The sequence below is a fragment of the Scyliorhinus canicula genome, chromosome 7 (assembly GCF_902713615.1).
Source record: "Scyliorhinus canicula chromosome 7, sScyCan1.1, whole genome shotgun sequence".
Taxonomy (NCBI): domain Eukaryota; kingdom Metazoa; phylum Chordata; class Chondrichthyes; order Carcharhiniformes; family Scyliorhinidae; genus Scyliorhinus; species Scyliorhinus canicula.
In genome coordinates, this window is record NC_052152.1 from 148,168,518 (window position 1) to 148,189,791 (window position 21,274).

The window sequence follows — 21,274 nt, forward strand, 5'->3', positions numbered from 1 at the left end:
TGGAAATATATTGCTGTTCATCCACTGTTGGCAAAATCCTGCAACTCTCTCCCTATCAGCATAATGGGTATACCTACACCTGAAGGCTACAGCGGAAGAAGGTAACTCCTGCCTGATGGGCAATAAATGGTCTAACCAGCGATGCCCGCATCCTGTAAACAAATGGGGGGGGGGGGGGGGGGGGGGAAGCAAACCTCTTGCCAAGCTTGGGTGTACAAAAATATTTTCTGTAACCTATGATGGATCATTTGCTGACTTGGTGGATTCATCGATGGTGATTGAGACCTTAACTCAGTGGTAAACTCTAAGCAGCCTATATATATTTTTTTCTAGTATCCATCAGTTCACAGATGAGAAATTCTCCTCTCATGTTTGCTCAAAATCAGCACGACCAGTGAGATGGAATTTTACATGTCAGTTGTGTTTGGTGCAAATCAAGCTTTTGCAGTCTTTTTACCCTGGGTTTTTTAACCAAAATAATTCACTTCTGAAAACTTTTGCAATTTGTGCACCACTCAATCTCTAAGTTGCATCCACCAAATAGAAGGTACAGCTTTGAATGTCTGTTTTAATAGAAATGGGAATTCTAGGCTTGCCATTGAATATTGGGTCTGACCTCTATACGTGGGTGCATGTGACAGGTGGATTATTTGCTGAAGATGTTTTTTTTTAGGAATATGCAGAAGGCTAAATAGTGGGACAGTTCTATCAAAGAATTAATTGTAACTATAAAACAAATGTTCTGTTGGGCTATTAAGTCCAAAAAGCTGGGGAAGGAGCCGAAGCAAATACTAATTTTCCCAATGTAAATTGCTGGCGCTGGATTAGTATTGTAGACCACTTCATGGATTCATTTTTATTCTATTAAATAGGAAAAGCTGCTGAAAATAAATCAATGGATTGCCATCATGCAAGTGAGAAGAAAAAGAAGTGAGTTTTAACCTGTCTCCAGCCTTCCTCTACCCTCTCTTATCCTCTGATTTTTTTCTCTCTCTCCAATTAAACTCACCATTAATATTTATATTCAGCCCCTCAACCATACCAACTTGTGCCCTCTTCTCCCACTGCCCATCACTAATAAGGTGATCTCTGGTAATTTTCTTGAACCATTCACATCTTTCAGGGGTGGAGGGGGAAACACTTAAATTCCAAGTTGCATAGTCTGTGACCGTTTGTTCACAATGATGTTTCTGAAATTGTCAATTTGTTCAATTACCCCCTCATCCCACCTTTTTGGAGTTTTGGTCATTCCCGTGGGGCAGCCCATGTAACCCTTAAGAGATGCAGACTTCAATGTTTGTTTATGCCAAATAATTAGCTTTTGATATTAATCGCCCAGATATTCTGGTCCTCTTGTCAGACAAAGCCGCGCACACTTTCGGGATCATCCAAGAATGCAAAGACTTGCTCCCAAATTACAACCCGTCTCCTGGATCTCTTTTTTTTCTCTCTCTTTCTTTCCCCCCCCCCCCCCCCCCCCTTCCAAGAAAATGAATTGTAAACATTGATTCTTGCGATTGTAGTCATTTATTTAATTGCCTCTACTTCTCCCTCTAACCCACCAAGCTAAAAATTTCCAATGTTTCCTTTCCCTTATTCCTAAATGCTCATCTTTGACTAGTTTCCCTGCATTGTCTCTCACAGCTCATCTCCATCTTTAGATGTAACTCCTGTTTCTTGGATCCAATTCCCAAACACTGCTGACCATCTACCTTTGTTTTTTTTAAAATAATTTTTATTAAAATTTTCACTTTTTCACAAAAAAGAAAACAACAGAAAATTCTAAGAACAAAAAAAAATAACAGAACCCCCCCCCCCCCCCCCCCCCCCCCCCCGCCGTAAATACAAAAGAGAAACAATAAATTAACACCCGTCATTGGCAAAAACAGATATCAAACCCAAAACAAAGAGACAACCCCCCCCCCCCCCCCCCCCCCCCCCCCGGGCCAGGGTTGCTGCTGCTGACCTTTTTGTTTTTACCGTTCTGCCAGGCGATCTAGGAATGGTTGCCATCTCCTGAAAAACCCCTGCACTGACCCCCTTAGGGCAAATTTCACCCTCTCCAATTTAATAAACCCCGCCATATCGTTGACCCAGGCCTTCATGCTTGAGGGCCTCGCATCCTTCCACTGAAGACGAATCCTCCGCCGGGCTACTAGGGACGCAAAGGCTAGAACACCGGCCTCTTTCGCCTCCTGCACTCCCGGCTCCACTGCAACCCCAAATATTGCGAGTCCCCAGCCTGGATTGACCCTGGATCCTACCACCCTCGATACCGTCCTTGCTACACCCTTCCAAAATTCCCCCAGCACTGGGCATGCCCAGAACATGTGGACATGGTTTGCTGGGCTCCCTGAGCACCTAATACACCTGTCCTCGGTCCCAAAAAACCGGCTCATCCTTGTCCCGGTCATATGAGCCCTATGCAGTACCTTAAACTGTAAGCCTCTCACACGAAGAGGAGGAGTTCACCCTTTCTAGGGCATCCGCCTACGTCCCCTCCTCACCCAGCTCCTCCACCGAGGCCTCATCTACCTCCTGCATCACCTGGTACACGTCAGAGATCCTCCCCTCTCCAACCCATACCCCTGAGAGCTCCCTGTCCTGGACCCCACGCGGCGGCAGCAGGGGGAACCCTGCCGCCTGACAAACACCCTTGCTTGCATGTACCTAAAGGTGTTCCCCGGGGGAGCCTGAACTTCCCTTCCAGCTCACCCAGGCTCGCAAACTTCCCGTCTACAAACAGGTCCCCCAGCCTCCTGACACCTGCCCTGTGCCAACTCAGGAACCCGCCATCAATTCTCCCTGGAACAAACCGGTGGTTCCCCCGTAACGGGGTCCTCATCGAGGCCCCCACCACCCCCCTGGGCTGCCTCCATTGCCCCCAAATCTTGAGGGTAGCTGCCACCACCGGGCTCGTGGTATACCTCGTCGGAGGGAGCAGCAGCAGCGGCGCCGTTGCAAGCACTTCCAGGCTCGTACCCACGCAGGATGCCATCTCCAGCCTCTTCCATGCCGCCCCCTCCCTGTCCAGTACCCACTTACGCACTGTCGCTGCATTGGCAACCCAATAATACCCACAGAGGTTGGGCAATGCCAGCCCCCCATCCCTGCCCCGCTCCAAGAACACCCGTCTCACCCTTGGAGTCCCGTGTGCCCCCGCACATCCCGTAATGCTCCTGTTAACCTGCCTGAAAACGGCCTTGGGGATAAGGATGGGGAGGCACTGGAACAGAAACCTCGGGAGCACCGTCATCTTGACTGACTGCACCCTACCAGCCAAAGACAGAGGCAGCATGTCCCACCTCTTAAACTTCTCCTCCATTTGCTCCACCAGCCTTGTGCGGTTTAGCTTATGCAAGGCCCCCCTAGCTCCTGGCCACCTGAAGCTCCTCCGCCTTTTTCAGTGGGAGCCTCCCAATCCCCCCTTCCTGGTCCCCCGGGTGTACCACAAACGGCTCGCTTTTCCCAAGTTAAGCTTGTACCCTGAGAAATTCCCGGAGAATCCCCATCACCACCGGCATTCCCCCCACTGGGTCCGCCACATACAACAATAGGTCATCCGCATAGTGCGGCTCTTGGTGCTCCACCCCACCCCAGACCAGCCCCCTCCAATCCCCCGACTCCCTCAGCGCCATAGCCAGGGGTTCAATTGCCAGCGCAAAAAGTAGGGGGGACAGGGGACACCCCTGCCTTGTCCCTTGGTATAGTCAAAAATACTCTGATCTCTTATTCGTGGCCACACTCTCCATCGGGGCCTCGTACAACAGCCTCCCCCAACTGACAAACCCCTCCCCAAACCCGAACCTTTCCAGCACCCCTCACAAGTACCCCCACTCGACCCTATCAAAGGCCTTCTCCGCATCTAGCGCCACCACTATGTCCGCCTCCCCTTCCACCGTCTGCATCATAATAACGTTCAAGAGCCTCCGTATATTAGTGTTCAGCTGCCTCCCCTTCACAAACCCTGTTTGATCCTCGTGGATAACCTGTGGCACACTCTCTTCTATCCTCGTGGCTAAGATCTTTGCCAACAACTTGGTGTCCACATTCAGGAGTGAGATAGGCCTGTATGACCCACACTGCAGGCGATCCTTGTCTCGCTTAAGGATCAAGGAGATCAGCGCCCGAGACATCGTCAGGGGGCAAAGACACCCCCCCCCCCCCCCCACCCCCCCCCCCCCCCCCCCCCCCTCGCCTCATTGAAGATCCTAACCAACAGGGGGCCCAGCAGGTCTGCATACGTCTAGTAAAATTCAACTGGGAACCCATCTGGCCCCGGCGCCTTCCCCGACTGCATGTTCCCTATCCCTTTAACCAGCTTCTCAAGCTCAACTGGTGCCTCCACCCTCTGGAATCTCAGCCGGTCCAAAAAGAGCCCCATACCCCCCTTCTCTGCCGGGGGTTCGGACCGATATAGTCTCTCATGTAAAAGTCCCTGAAGACCACATTTCCTCCCCGGTCCATAACTCCACCAATCTCCCTAGCCACATCCTGATTGCGGAGCTGGTGTGCCAGCATCCTACTCGCCTTCTCCCCATACCTGTACACCGCACCCTGAAGCTTTCTCCATTGAGCCTCCGCCTTTCTGGTGGTCAACAAGTCGAACACAGCACAAAGGCTGCGCCGCTCCCTCAGCAACCCGAACCACCGTCTCCGCTCGGACCTCCCCATTATCGTTTGCCTCCAGGTACCCCTCGATGCATCCTCGAACCCGCCCCCCTCACATGCTCGTCCGCCAGCAGCGCCGCCTCCAAGCGCCACAACGGGCGCTGGTCCCCCTCCTCCCCCAACTTGAGGTCCACCCAATGCGGGGCATGGTCAGAAATGGCTATCGCCGAGTACTCGGCGTCTACCACCCCTGCAATCAACGCCCTATTCAAAACAAAGAAGTCGATCCGGGAGTAGGCCTTATGCACATGGGAGAAGTATGAAAATTCCCTGGCCCTCGGCCTTGCGAACCTCCAAGGATCCACCCCTCCCATCTGGTCCATAAATCCCCTCAGCACCTTAGCCGCCGCAGGTCTCCTACCCGTCCTGGAACTGGATCGATCCAGTGGCGGATCCAGCACCGTGTTGAAATCCCCCCCCCCCCCAATTATCAGGCCCCCCACCTCCAAATCTGGAATCCGGCCCAACATGCGCTGCATGAAACTTGCATCATCCCAGTTCGGGGCATATACATTGACCAGCACCACCCGCTCCCCTTGCAGCTTGCCGCTCGCCATCACGTATGTCCCGCTGCTGTCTGCCACCCTCTATGCCTCAAACGACGCCCTCTTCCCCACCAGGATCTCTTCTCCCCCCCCCCCCCCCCCCCCCCCCGTTTCTTTGCATCCAGCCCCGAATGAAACACTTGGCCCACCCACCCCTTCCTCAACCTGACCTGATCTTCCACCTTCAGGTGTGTCTCCTGAAGCATAGCAACGACTTCCTTCAGCCCCCTCAGGTTCACGAACATACGCTACGGTTTGACCGGCCCATTCCGTCTCCTCGCGTTCCAGGTGATCAGCTGGATCGGAGGGCCACCTGCCCCCCTCCCCTGTCAACTAGCCATCACCCTTCCGTAGTCCGCCAAGTGCCCGTTCCCCACAGTGACAGACTGCCATCCTGATCCCCTCTGCACGCTCCAGCACCTTGGCCTATCCAGCAGCAACCCGGTATTCCCCCCCCACCCCCCACTAGCTGCGTAAGTCCGGCCATTGTACTTCCGTAAATCAGCCAACTCCTGCTCCCGCCGCCCCAATTACCCTGCCCCCTGCTTCTCCAGCGCGGGAGAGAGGCCCGCCCCCCCCCCCCCCCCCCCCCATCCCAAGCCCTGCCTCCCGACCCAAAACGCGGGAAGACAGGCACATGACCTAACAGGGCCGCGAACCCCACCCAAACCCGTAACCAGTGAAATAATAAAAATCCCAACATGATATGATAAAACACCCAAGGAAACCGATAACAGTCCTGAAAAGCAGAAAAGAAAAGGCAAGACAGGGAAAAAAAACATCGTCCAATAGAACCAAAAAGAGCGAAAGGATATCAAGGAGGACAAAGCCTTCGGGCCGCGTACAACGTTCCCCAGCCCCCAGTCCTCCGTTCAAGTCCAGCTTCTCTGCCTGGATTAAAGTCCAGGCCTCCTCCGGGGAGTCAAAATAAAGTTGGCAGTCTTTATAAGTGACCCACAGGCGTGCCGGCTGTAACGGGCCAAACTTTACCCCCTTCTTGTGGAGCACCGCCTTCGCCCGGTTAAACCCAGCCCTTCTCTTCGCCACCTCCGCACTCCAGTCCTGGTAAATCCTGATCTCCGTATTCTCCCACTTACTACTCCACTCCCTCTTCGCCCAACGAAGCGCACACTCATGGTCGACCAAGCGTTGAAATCGGACCAGCACTACCCTGGGCCCGGGCTTACGCAGCCGCACCCAATGGCCGCTTTCCAGCTCCAAGGTTCCCCGGAACGACCCCGCGCCCATCAGCGAGTTCAGCATCAGGACCATGTAGGCCCCCAAATCCGAACCTTCCAGCCCATCCGGGGGCCCAAAATCCGCAGATCCTTCTGGCGGGAGTGGTTCTCCATCTCCTCCATCCTTGCCAACCATTTCTTGTGAAGTGCCTTGTGCAACTCCACCTTCACTGCCAGGCCGAGGAGTTTGTCCTTGTTCTCTGAAGGCTTTTGCTGCAGATCCCGAATCTCCGCCATCTGAGTTGCCCTGAGCCTGTCCAGCGATGCCCTCAACGGCTCCAGGATCTCAGCTTTTAGTTCCTGGAAGGAGTGCAGCAGCAGCTTCAGCTGCTCCCTCGCCCACTGCTGCCACTCTGCCGGTTCCCTGCTCGCTTCCATCTTGTCCTTTTTGCCTCTCACCTTCTGCTGCAAAGTTGATTTTCTGGCTGCTCCACTTCTAGTCCAGCCCAGCCGCCAAGTGCCGAGGCTGCGTTCCCACCTGGGGAAAAATCAAATCAGTGCCGTTGCAGGCCCTTAAAAGAGCCCTTGGTGAGATCTTTTCTACTTGTTCCCTTTGCTGCTAGAATCCAGCTTTCACAAGGGCCCTCGGGCCAGCTTGAGGCCTCGAACACAGCCCTTCCCCTGCCTGCATGCTGAATAGGCTTTTGTCTCTCTGCTGCAGCCCCAGCCAAATCCTACACTTTCTGCGGGGCTGGAAACCAAGAAACGTATCATTCCTGGGTGAAAAAACTCCTCCTACATTCACCTATACTTTTCATAAAAATTCCACTCCATATTACTTAAAAAAGAGCTCTTTTCTGTGATCTTAGCAGGAGCTGCTGTGTGTGTGCCCACTCACTCCATGGTGCACACCGGAAGTCACACCATCTAACTTTGTTGACTGGCTGTCATGTTGGCTTTAATTGTTTCCACTCCTTCAAATATCTCTGTTCATCTGCCTTCCTTGCCATTTACTGTTTATACCCAACTTCCATTTTTTCACGTTCTTGAGCCCATTGCTTCCCAAACCTGTGTCCATCTTTCCTTGCAGTCCCACATTTAAATCCCTGCAATCCGATTTCAGCTCTGAAACATTCTAATACACTTGTGAATGATGGAGTTGCCAACTCTGGATGGATGTATTCCTGGAGGCTTCATTCCATAGCTTTGGCTTCAAGTTCCCTATGCAGGAATGGTTCCTTCTGCTCACCCCATCCCTTCAGCTTCTCTGAAACCTTCATTCATGCCTTTACTACCCCTGACTTGGCCATTTTGATGCTCTCCTGGCCAGGCTCTCTCTCTCTTTCCACTCTCAACATAAACTCAACACCAAGTGCTGTTCATCCTTCTTGCCTGTGCTTGCTGACCTACACTGGCTCTTGGTCTGGCAAATTCAAATCTCTCTGGCCTTTTCCCCCTTCCCTAATTTCATCCAGTGCTATGATTCTCTCCAAGATCTTTGTGTTCAATTTTGGTCTTTTGTGCATCCACCACGAGCACTGCACCTTTTAGCTGCCAGGCCCTAAACTCTGGAATATGCCCAACCTTTGTCACTCCTCCTTTTAAAATCTATCTAATCTGACTTTAACCACCTGTTCTAATGGCTCCTCTTGCAGCTTCGTGTCAAATCTTGTTTGATAAAGTCCTTGGGAGTGGAGTATGTTAAGGTGCTAAACTATACATTAGCAATTTGAGCACCATGCAAGTTTCACCTGCAAGTTAAACCTTCTGCAGTGGCATGCAATTTGTTAATATTGGTGGAAAATGTTTATGCCTTTAATCCATTCATGTCAAACACCATTGAAGTATTTGAGGTGGAACTGACTGATTACTTCAAGTTTGGACTGGGTTAGAATTTTCTTGCCCCTGTCGTGGGTCTCTCTGCCAATAAGCCATCAGATTCTGTTCACATCAGTAAGAGGATCCCACTACTGCGAAGGGCTGGAAAAACATTCTAGTAAGTAGTTTTAATACCCAAGCACAACAAATGTAAACTCCAGAACATTTTAGCAGGATATGTTGGCAAGGGAATGAATGACTGACTAGTGGCTCTATTGCCTTTTAAATGGCTTACTGAAAAGGAGTTTTGAGAAATCGCACATTTGCACTGTGTAGAGGGCAGCTATTTCCCCATGGCTTTCTCCTAACATCTTGAGAAATTACATGTTTGTACAATCAATTGGATTAATCAGTTTTTTTTTTAAAGTTTCAATCGGAGCTTGATATTGTCTTAGTTGTACAAGTGTGCACATTGACAAAATATTTTCTAGGTTGCTGAGGATGTGCATTTTATGCAAAATATCCTTTAGCTTCTAGTCTCCTGTGGTGTTATTGGCCTTTAAGGAAGAGCACAAGTTTTCTTGGCACATTTTTATATTTCAGAAAGAAATAATCCCATTAGATCATAACAGTTTTTTAATCAATTTTTTATTTCTCAGAAAGCAATGGTGTTTGGATGACTTTGAAATTGGCCGTCCACTTGGAAAAGGGAAATTTGGAAATGTGTACTTGGCCCGGGAACGACAATCCAGATTTATCCTGGCATTGAAAGTGCTTTTTAAATCGCAACTTGAGAAAGCTGGTGTGGAACATCAACTCAGAAGAGAAGTTGAAATCCAGTCACATCTCAGGTATCTATGTATATATAAAATGTTGTTCCTTTTCAGAGTTATGCAGCCAATGTGCAAAGTGGACAGGGCAAGCCCTTCCATCTCCTTGCTTGTGGTCCTTGTTTTGCCACCGCTTGTGCAGTAGTTGCATGGTAACAACTCCATTATTGCTTATGGAATGTATTCTGGGGCAGCACAATGGTGCAGTAGTTAGCACTGCTGCCTAGCAGCTCTGAGGTCCCAGGTCTGATCAGGCTTTGGCTTGCTGTCCATGAGGAGTTTGCACATTCTCCCCTGGTTTGTGTGGGTTTTGCCCCCACAAAAGATGTGCAGGATAGATGGATTGGCCATGCTAAGTTGTCTCAATTGGAAAAATGAATTGGGTTCTCTAAATTAATTGATTTATTTTTTAGAATGTATTCCAGCAAATAAAGTAGCATGCCATATGCAATTTGGGCATTCAAATACACCGTTCCTGAAGATTGTGCTAGATCTTGCTGAGAAAATAGTGGTTGCTAATTTTCACATTAATACACCAGTCAAGATTGGGGACTTTGGTTAGGTCGATTCGGACATTTCTTTTACACAATTGGTATTTTTTCTTTGTGGACCTTACTGAATTTGGACATCAATTGTCTGCAAATAATTAAGTATATTAAATATGCTCTAATATCAAGAGGCACAAGTACATTAACAATGGCATTGCATGAACAATATCCATCTTTCTAAAAGGGAACAAATGTTTCAGATCTTGACAATTAAATTTAAAACAATAGTTATTTTCATTTATCTTCATAGCTCTCTGTAGCTGATTTGACTGAACTCTTGCCTTTGTTTCTCAGTCTTCAAATGTTTCTGATTAAAGAAATAAGTTTGGCTCTACTGTTCACTAGATGCCTTGTTATTGCTGTTGTCAGTTTGCACTTTAGCAAGTTATGGTGGCACATTTTGAACTGAACATTTGGAGCAAAGTCCTAATAGGACGTGCCACACAATTCCTTGCTCCAGCAATATCTTGCCTTTGTGGTAGGTTCGTAGCCAAAGCACCAGATCTTTTCTTCCATAACCAAAGATAGATTAATTTCAGTAAATTTGTTGCTGGTAGGAAGTTACAGCTAGCATGTTGATTCACCCTTTCTGTGTTTGTGTTTAGCCTATGTTAATTTGACAACTGTTAGTGCTGCCAATCCCATTCCCATACTTTAATTCATGATTAGCTAGAGTTACTATCCGGAGTGTTATTACCTGCTCGTTGAGGAATAATAGCCAACTGTGCTTTGACTTCTGTTCTGCCTGTTCATTTCTGTTTGAAAACATATGGTGCTTTGTCATAGTACCAGCCACTGGATGGCACTGTTCAGAAACATAGTTATAAATCATTGGTTATGAGGGCAGCATGTGGCTCAGTGGATAGCATTGGGACTGCAGGGCTGAGGACCTGGATTCGAATCCTGGCCCTGGGTCACTGTCTGTGGAGTTTGCACATTCTCCCCATGTCTGTGTGGGTTTCACTCCCACAACAAAGATGGGCAGGTTGGCTGGATTGCCATGCAAAATTGCCCCTGAATTTAAAAAAAATAAATAATTGGGTATTCTAAATTTAAATTAAAATAAAAAATCATTGGTTATCACAACCCACTAGAAATTGAGCATGTTGGCATTGATCTATTAGCCGTTAAATCATTTTCATGTTGATTGAAGTGAAAGGTGACACTGACACTCTACATAAGACCAATCACATGACTTTTTAAAATTCATTATCTGGTGTTAGTATTCTCAGGACTTGCAACCAGAAACTACATAGCACCTCTGACTATATAGGAAAAAAAATGCTTCAACTGTTTTTGACAGTGGAGTACCTACACTTTTTTTTTTCAGTTGGGATGGGGGTGATGGATCTGTACTTTGTTAATATATGTATGTGTCGCCACACATAGATTAAACTTACAGAACTCTCGACAGCTTCTTGGGTGAAGTCAAGTATAGCTTTATTTATGTCAATTTCAAAATCTACTGATCAAGTCAAATTTTATGCTACTACAGAATCTAGAAAGTTGTTTGTCCAATGCAAAATGCAGATGGTTTGAATTAAAAATACAATTCCGCTTGTGGTCATTTCTTCAGATTAAAATGCACAATATTAAAATGAAACAAAAGAAAATAAATTGTTTGCAAAGCAAAGTTTAAAAATAGGTTTCAACAGTTAGGTTAAAGATGAATTTGGAGCGAGATGATTTCAGAGCCAAAAATGGTGTTCTCGGTCTCCTAAGAAAATCATAATCTTTTTAGGCTCTGTCCCCTTTCTGACTGATTGGGTTAAAATAATTCATCTAATTGACTGAAATGTCTGTCTATCAAGTCTAAGAGATAATGTGGCATGGAAGAACTTCTACATGTTTCAAACCACCTGTTTCCCACCATGTTGTCCAGAACTGGGATGTTTGCCCAGTAATGATGACAAATGAGTCTATTCTGCAACATAGTCAGTTTGAAGACTTTACTTCCTTATCAGATCTTTTCCCATGCTCTCAGCATTCTCTGCCTTCATGGCTAATATGATTTTTTAATCGTATAATGCCGCTAAATCATTTCTTCCCTTAAACTTTTAGCTGCCTACTTTTCTATAGGTAATATCAGGGAGGGATGTTTCACTTGCAGTTTTTGTGACCATTTAAAGAGGCGATACCATGCGAGCAGTATTTAAAGTGCAAACCAATTTCAGAAACAATTGCACTGGACTGTCTTGTTTGCTTGTGTTTATCGGACTTGTGCATCTTCCTTCAACCAACCAAACTAGCACACATTGCATGTAGTGAGAGTGTCAGTGTATGATTCTCTCTTCGAGAACAAATGTTCTCCTCTTTACTGGCATATGGTGTCCTGATTTTCCTGAAATTTATGCTGACTTTGCCTTCAAATATGTGGCCAATACTGGTCAGACAGGCCAAACCTTCAATCACTGTTGACATGCCACTGCATTTTATGCATTTGGTATACCCCAAGTTCCTCTGAAATCATCTGACTCTCACTTAATCTAATAAATGTAGTGGCTGTCATGTTGGGACCAATAGCATCTGTTGTCCTTCATATGTCTTTTTAAATTTGCAATTGAATGTCACTAGAAAACTCAAATATTCAATCTGATCCCCTCACTTCTAATTCTTGACAGATAAATATTGTTTATTGGATTAATGACTTTGCTTGTTTGACTAACTGATGCTTAATGTTTCTCGGATGAGCCATGCACAAAATGAGGACCATTCAGTCCTTTAATGCTTCTTTCAGCTAACTAGCTATTGGAACTGACAATTATTAGTATGAGTAAGCAGCATTCTCGGCTAAATTGATTTTTTTTTTTCTTTCTTTCCATAGGCATCCAAATATTTTACGACTATTTGGTTACTTCCATGATGATTCTAGAGTTTATTTGATCTTGGAGTATGCACCTCGTGGTGAACTTTATAAAGAACTGCAGCGGTGTGGGAAGTTTGATGATGGGCGAAGCGCTATGGTATGAGACAACTACTTGTTCTTGGGAGGCAAGTCTGTACTATGGGTTTCAGTTAGTGTCCAACACCAAACAAGCAAACCAAGGTTTTAGTTTTAACTTTTATTTAAGTGTTTGGCTCTTGTAATCTTGGGCATACAGTAACCCAAAAAGTTTGTATAGAAGGGCATCACTTCCAAAGACCATACTACTGTCTGTGCATTTTCCAATCGGCATTACTAGATTGAAACTGGAACTAAAAAAAAAAAAAAAAAACCTTTTTTACCATTCTCATTACATTGTTCAATAAAACCAGCTGAGGTTCTTTTTAATGTCCTTTTTATTTCTGCCCACTTATTCTGATCAGTTAGCTCAGCATAGGTCAGAAATCAAACTTTGGGTGTTTGTATGGGGTCTAAGGGTTGGTTTATGAACATGCATGGATCTCATTGTGCTAGTTGAAACTAGTTCTTCCTGGACACTGCTGCTAAATAACTAGAAAAAAATAAACTATTGTGGATGCTGGGAATCTGGCGGATGGGTGGAGAAATCTGCAAATACTCAGCAAGGCAGACTGCATTTATGAAGAGTTGCACAGGGGCGATTTCAATTTGCATACAATGATCTATTTTTTCATTTGAGTTATTATTTGCTAATAGCTAAACAAAATGTAGAATAATATGAATGTGATTAAGGATTTGTATCCCCATAACATGAGTTATTAGATTTTATTTTATAAGTACTACTCACTAAACTTTATAACCTTTATCCTTTTTCCAGTATATGTCTGAGCTGGCTGATGCACTTGTATACTGTCATTCAAAGAAGGTGATTCATAGAGACATTAAGCCAGAAAATTTATTACTTGGAGCAAATGGCGAGCTGAAGATTGCAGATTTTGGATGGTCTGTGCATGCTCCAGCATCCAGGTACTAAGTCCAGTAGGCATATAGCTGCATGAATTCCAATTGGTTTCATTTAATTGTGTGATACTAGAATAAATATTTCCCATCAGCCTAATGGTTCCATAGCAAGTTTGAATGGATAACTTTGATTTAGAAAGAAGCATGTTCAATTTTTTTTTGCAACCTGATGGAACTTGTTTAACACTTTTTTTCCAGCTTGTTGATTGCACGTTATAACATTGCAGTTCAATGTGTGTTCTTCAGTGGGCTGCAATATTCTTTCAAGCTATTAATGTTTCTCATTACGTTGTGTACTCTGTAGTTTATGCTGGGGCTGCATTTGACCTCCCAGTGTGACTCCACACATCCTCCTTTCCCAAATTTCTATTTCTTAATTCTCAACAAACATTTTTGGTTTTGGTAGCCTTCCATGTGGCATGAACGTGAACTCCCCATCAGCGAGAACATGGGGAGTAAAGATAATGTGCATCCAGGTGCAATGGCAGTAATTTAAAAGGCAGCTGACTATTTGGATCATATTGTGTTGGAGGCACACTTGCAGTCTCCATTATTTTTTTTTAAATATAATTTTTATTGGAATTTTTTGCATAAAATATAAAACATAACGACAAACAATGAAATGCAACAAAATAACCCATAATAACCGTACCACCCCCAGACCGTATCGACGCATGTATCCCATCCCCCACCCCCCCAACCCCAATGAACAACAAAAGAACTTCAAAATAAATTTAAATTAAATAAACAAATATAGTCATCGTCCGCCCCCCCCCCCCGGGTTGCTGCTGCTACTGTCCCCGTACCCTATCGTTGAGCCAGAAAGTCGAGAAAAGGTTGCCACCGCCTAAAGAACCCTTGTACCGACCCGCTTAATGAAACCCGCCATGTCATTGATCCAGGTCTCCACGCTTGGGGGCCTCGCATCCTTCCATTGTAGCAAGATCCTTCGCCGGGCTACTAGGGACGCAAAGGCCAGCACACCTGCCTCTTTCGCCTCCTGCACTCCCGGCTCCACCCCAACCCCAAAAATCGCGAGTCCCTATCCTGGCTTGACACTGGATCCCACCACCCTCGACACTGTCCTCGCCACCCCCTTCCAGAACTCCTCCAGCGCAGGGCATGCCCAGAACATATGGGCATGGTTTGCTGGACTCCCCGAGCACCTGACACACCTGTCTTCACCCCCAAAGAACCTACTCATCCTTGTCCCAGTCATGTGGGCCCGGTGCAGCACCTTGAATTGGATGAGGCTAAGCCGCGCACACGAGGAGGAAGAATTAACCCCCTCCAGGGCATCAGCCCATGTCCCGTCTTCGATCTGTTCCCCCAGTTCCCCCTCCCACTTAGCTTTCAGCTCCTCTACTGACGCCTCCTCCGCCTCCTGCATAACCTTGTAGATATCGGATATCTTCCCCTCTCCGCCCCAGACCCCCGAAAGCACCCTGTCGCTCACCCCCCTCGCGGGAAGTGAAGGGAATCCCTCCACCTGCCGCCTAGCAAATGCCTTTACCTGCAGATACCTGAACATGTTCCCCGGGGGAGCCCAAATTTCTCCTCCAACTCCCCCAGGCTCGCAAACCTCCCATCAATAAACAGGTCCCTCAGCTGTCTGATGCCCGCTCTGTACCAACCCTGAAATCCCCCATCAATGTTCCCCGGGACGAACCTATGGTTCCCCCTTAACGGAGCCTCCATCGAGCGCCCCACTTCTCCCCTATGTCGCCTCCACTGCCCCCAAATCTTTAGGGTAGCCGCCACCACCGGACTCGCGGTATACCTCGTAGGAGGGAGCGGCCACGGCGCCGTTACCAGGGCCCCCAGGCTTGTATCTCCACAGGACGCCCTCTCCATCCGTTTCCATGCTGCCCCCTCCCCCTCCATTACCCACTTGTGCACCATCGACACATTGGCCGCCCAATAATACCCCGAGAGATTGGGTAATGCCAGCCCCCCCCCCATCTCTACCCCGCTCCAAGAAGACCCTCTTCACCCTCGGGGTCCCATGCGCCCAAACAAAGCTCATGATGCTGCTAGTAACCCTTTTAAAAAAGGCCCTAGGGATAAAGATGGGCAAACACTGAAAAAGGAACAAGAACCTAGGGAGAACCGTCATTTTGACGGACTGCACTCTACCCGCCAACGATAGCGGCACCATGTCCCACCTTTTAAATTCCTCCTCCATCTGCTCCACCAGCCTGGTAAAATTAAGCTTATGGACAGTCCCCCAACTCCTGGCCACCTGCACCCCCAGGTATCTGAAACTCTTCACTGCCCTCTTAAACAGGAGTCTCCCAATTCCCTCCTCCTGATCACCCGGGTGTACTACAAATACCTCACTCTCTTGCCTAAATTTAACTTATAGCCCGAGAAGCCCCCAAATTCCGCTAACAGCTCCATCACCCCCGGCATTCCCCCTTCTGGATCCGCCACATACAACAGCAGGTCGTCCGCATACAGCGATACACAATGTTCCTCCCCAGCCCGCACCAGACCCCTCCATCTCCCTGACTCCCTCAACGCCATAGCCAAAGGTTCAATCGCCAGTGCAAAGAGCAAGGGGGACAGGGGGCACCCCTGCCTAGTCCCACGGTAGAGCCTAAAGTACTCCGATCTCCTCCTTTCATTGGTAACTACACTTGCCATCGGAGCCGCGTAGAGCAGCCTCACCCATTTGATGAATCCCTCCCCGAATCTGAACTGCTCCAGCACCTCCCACAGGTACCCCCACTCAACTCTATCAAACGCTTTCTCTGCATCCAGCGCCACCACTATCTCCGCCTCCCCCTCCACTGCCGGCATCATAATAACATTTAGCAATCTCCGCACATTCGTGTTGAGCTGCCGTCCCTTGACAAATCCTGTCTGATCCTCGTGTATCACCCCTGGCACACAGTCCTCTATCCTGGTTGCCAGGCTCTTCGCCAGCAACTTAGCGTCAGCATTGAGGAGTGAGATAGGCCTGTATGATTCACACTGCAAGGGGTCCTTATCCTGCTTTAGGATCAGAGAGATCAGTGCCCGCGACATCGTCGGGGGCAAAGCCCCCCCCCCTCCCATGCCTCATTGAAGGCTCGCACCAACAGGGGGCCCACCAGATCCGCATACTTTTTATAAAATTCCACCGGGAACCCGTCCGGCCCCAGCGCCTTACCTGACTGCATTTGTCCAATCCCCCTGACTAGCTCCTCCAACTCTATCGACGCCCCCAGCCCCTCTACCAGCTCCTCTTGAACCCTTGGGAACCGTAGCCTGTTCATGAAGCTCTCCATCCCCCCCTCTCCCCATCGGAGGTTCTGACCGGTACAGTTCCTCGTAGAAGTCCCTAAAGACCCCATTTACTTCTGTCCCCTTCTGCACTACATTCCCACCCCTATCCGTCACTCCACCAATTTCCCTAGCCGCATCTCGCCTGCGGAGCTGATGCGCCAACATCCTGCTCGCCTTCTCCCCATACTCGTATACCGTGCCCTGCGCCCTCCTCCACTGTGTCTCCGCCTTTCTGGTGGTCAACAAGTCAAATTTGGCCTGCAAACTGCGCCGTTCCCCCAGCAACCCCTCCTCCGGTGCCTCCGCGTATCTCCTGTCCACATCCAGGAGCTCCCCCACCAGTCTCTCCCTCTCCTTCCTCTCCCTCCTTTCCCTATGGGCCCGGATGGAGATCAGCTCTCCCTGGATCACTGCTTTCAGAGCCTCCCAGACCATCCCCACCCGGACCTCCCCCGTATCATTGGTATCAAGATACCCCTCAATACTTCCCCGGACCCTCCTACACACCTCCTCATCAGCCAGCAGCCCCACATCCAGGCGCCAGAGCGGGCGCTGGTCCCGCGCCTCCCCCATCTCCAGATCAACCCAGTGCGGAGCATGGTCTGAAATCGCTATGGCCGAATACTCTGCATCCTGCACCTTCGGGATCAATCCCCTGCTCAGATGAAAAAATCTATTCGGGAATAGACCCTATGGACATGGGAGAAAAAGGAATACTCCCGTGCTCTCGGCCTCCAGGGATCCACCCCTCCCATCTGGTCCATAAACCCCCTCAGCACTCTGGCCGCCGCCGGTCTCCTACCCGTCCTTGAACTGGACCGGTCCAGTGGGGGTTCCAGCACTGTGTTAAAGTCTCCCCCCATGATCAGGCCCCCTGCCTCCAGGTCCGGAATGCGGCCCAACAAGTGCCTCATGAAGCCAGCATCATCCCAATTCGGGGCATATACATTAACCAGCACCACCTTCTCTCCCTGCAGCCTACCTTTCACCATAATATATCTGCCCTCCTGGTCCGACACCGCCTCGAACGCCACCCTCTTCCCCACCAGGATCGCCACCCCCCCGGTTCTTCGCGTCCAATCCGGAGTGAAAAACCTGCCCCACCCACCCCTTCCTCAGACTAACCTGGTCCGCCATCTTCAAGTGGGTCTCCTGGAGCATAGCCACGTCCGCCTTCAGATGAGAAAATACCCTGGTTCTCTTAACTGGCTCGTTCAGCCCCCTCACGTTCCAGGTAATCAGCCGAATCAGAGAGCAACCTGCCCCTCTCCCCCGCCGGCTAGCCATAGCTTATCAACTGCTCGCCCCAGGCCAGCTCGCCCCGCCTGACCTGTTCCCCATGGCGATAACGCCTCTCCTCTTACCCCCACCCCCCCACGGCCCATGCCAGCTCCTTCCTGGCCATTCCAGCAGCAACCCGGTATCCCCCCCCAAGGCTAGGACCCCACCTAGCCGCGACGCACCCTCCATGGTACTTCCGTGAGTCAGCTGACTTCTGCTCACCCGGCAGCTCCTGCCAAAACTCATCTCCCGGCATGGGGTCATCCCCCTCTTGCCACACCTCCTTGGCACCGCTTCAGTGCGGGAAAGAACCAGTAGAGGCCACGGCCCCACCTCCAGCTCTTCCCCCGCCCCCCCGCTCCGCAGCACGGACAACCAGAGGAAAGCCCGCGCTTTCACACTGCCACACCCCACCCTTCCGACGCAGCTCCTCAAAATCCAGTTTCACCCCAACCCCTGGCCCCGTACAGAAGAGAACATATAAAGCACATACCCCCAACGTTCCCCACATACCCATACCCAACAGACAAATCCACCCGGAAACACAGCAAAAAGAGAAGCAGCATAAATAAAAACGCATGTCAAAATTGAAGAACGGCAACAGCGAAAACAGCAACGGCCATAGTGTGTCCCCAGATCCTAGTTCGAGTCCAGTTTCTCCGCCTGTACAAAGGCCCACGCCTCCTCCGGGGACTCTAAGTGTGGTGTCGGTCCTTGTATGTCACCCACAGACGCGCAGGCTGTAGCATTCCAAATCTGACCTGCTTGGCATGCAGCACCGCCTTCGTCCGGTTGATCCCGGCCCTCCGCTTTGCCACCTCCGCACTCCAGTCCTGGTAGATTCGCACTACCGAACCCTCTCACTAGCTGCTCCTCTTTCTTGGCCCAGCGCAGCACACACTCCCAGTCACTAAATCGATGGAACCGCACCAGCACCGCCCGCGGGGGTTCATTTGCCTTAGGCCTCCTGGCCAGCACTCTGTGAGCTCCCTCAAGCTCCAGGGGCAAATGGAAGGACCCTGCTCCCATCAACGAGCTCAACATTGTGGTCACGTACGACGGGAGATCCGACCCCTCCGCCAGGCCCAGGATCCTCAAATTCTTTCGCCTCGTGCGAACGTCCAGCTCCTCCAAGCGGTCTTGCCACTTTTTGTGAAGTGCCTTGTGCAACTCCACTTTCCCCACAAGGACCACGGCCTCCTCCTCCCGCTCAGCGGCCTGCTGCTGCAACTCCCGGATAGACACCTCCTGGGCCGCCTGAGCTCCAAGCAGCTTGTTGGTAGTCTCATTCAGTGAGTCCAGCAACTCAGCCTTCAGCTCCGCAAAACAGCGCAGAAGAGCAGCTTGCTGCTCCTGCGCCCACTTCCACCAGTCCTCGGGTGTTCTGCCGGCCGCCATTTTGTCCTCCTTCCCCTGCTTTTCTTGGGGAGCTGCTGCAGCTTTTTCCTTTGCCCCACTCCGGGTGAGCACCATAAATTATGGGGAATGCTCCTCTAGACACCTTCCCCCACCGGGATTCGTCGAGACAGCGCCGTTTGGGGCCCTCAAATCGGCCCAAAAGTCCTTGAGTAGCGGGAGCTGCGGTGCTGCAAAGCTGATTTTCTGACCACTCCACTCCTAGTCCAGGCCATCCACCGGTGGAGAATCTGAGAAGGAGTGTTCCCACACGGGGAAAAGTCGAAACAGCACCACTACGAGCCCTTAAAAGAGCCCCAAAGTCCGAAAATAATGGGAGCCACTGAACGTGCGGCTTAGCTCCGCATCACCGCTACCGGAAGTCCGTCTCCGCTTCTTCAATGGCCTTGGTGAGATCTTTTCACAGTTCTTCCCTCTGCTGCTAGAATTCAGCTTTCATAAAGGCCCTCGGGTCAGCTTGAGACCTATAAGCTGGCCCTTCCCCCACTAGCATGCTTGCAGAGGCTTTTGTTTGTTGCTGTTCTGACAAATCTTGCACTGTTTCTGAGGGTCTGATAACCAAGAAACATCCTATTCCTGGGGGAAAATACTCCTTGAACATTCACCCACGCCTTTTCATCGAAATTCCAACCCGTGCTGCCCAAAAAAGAGCTCTTTTCTGCAACCTTAGGCAGGAGCTGCCTCTGTGTGCTCACTCACTTCATGATGCGCACCGGAAGTCCCAGTCTCCATCATTTGTTGAACTCCAATTTTTTTTTTTTTTTTTTTTTATAAATTTAGATTAGCCAATTATTTTTTCCAATTAAGGGGCAATTTAGTGTGGCCAATCCACCTACTCTGCACATTTTTGGGTTGTGGGGGCGAAACCCACGCAGACACGGGGAGAATGTGCAAACTCCACACTGACAGTGACCCAGAGCCGGGATCGAACCTGGGACCTCAGCACCGTGAGGCGGTTGTGCTAACCACTAGGCCACCGTGCTGCCCTCTTGTTGAACTCCAATGATGGAGGATCCAGATCTTGGGTCTTGTGTTGTGGGGTAAAAAGTTGAATCATGTCTGGTGAATCAGAAGTGTTACTGTCTGCAAATATTCCTTGCTTCACTTGAAGCAGGAAAAGGTACAACCGGTGAGAATGGGTAAACTGGCTCACCTCTATTGAACCATGTTAGTTGGTCATGACGGTCCGTTTCTTTTTCACAAGGATATGTCTTTTCTAAATATGAATATATTTAACTATTTGGCTGTGAGCAATAAGAGGTTAATGCAACAAGGTTCTCTTAAAAGTCAAAGAGCAGATCTATTACAAGAGTGAGGTGTTTGTGGTGCACCCTGGAGACCAGGAGTAAGGAATTGGTAGGCTCCCGCTTAGGCGGGCAGGGGAGAGCTTTAGGTACCTGGGGGTGCAGGTGGCCAGGGACTGGGGGACTCTCCACAAACATAATTTCACCAGGCTTGTAGATCAGATGGAGGAGGAGTTCGAGGTGGGACATGCTGCCATTGTCGTTGGTGGGGAGGGTGCAGTCCGTCAAAATGACGGTGCTTCCGAGGTTCTTGTTCCTCTTTCAGTGCCTGCCCATCTTTATCCCCAGGACCTTCTTTAGGAGAGTGACTAGCAGTATTTTGAGCTTTGTGTGGGCACATGGGACTCTGAGAGTGAAGAGGGTGTTCCTGGAGCGAGGGAGGGAGAGGCGGGCTGGCGCTGCCCAACCTTCTGGGGTACTATTGGGCGGCCAATGTGTCAATGGTGCGTAAATGGGTGATGGCGGGGCGGCGTGGAAAAGAATGGAGATGGTGTTGTGTAGGGGTACGAGCCTGGGTGCCATGGTAACGGCGCCGTTGCCGCTCTCTAAGA

At 49.4% G+C, this 21,274-nt stretch overlaps 1 protein-coding gene across 2 annotated transcripts in view; it reads left to right on the plus strand.

Moving 5' to 3' along the window:
- Positions 1–21,274, plus strand: part of LOC119969452 (aurora kinase C-like) — a 45,691-nt gene that overhangs the window by 13,356 nt on the left and 11,061 nt on the right. For both annotated transcript variants that reach the window (XM_038803095.1, XM_038803096.1), the window contains 4 exons: positions 873–930; positions 8,872–9,063; positions 12,415–12,553; positions 13,310–13,458. In XM_038803095.1, coding sequence (XP_038659023.1) covers positions 873–930; positions 8,872–9,063; positions 12,415–12,553; positions 13,310–13,458 — 538 coding nt within the window. The remainder of the gene's footprint in view (positions 1–872; positions 931–8,871; positions 9,064–12,414; positions 12,554–13,309; positions 13,459–21,274) is intronic.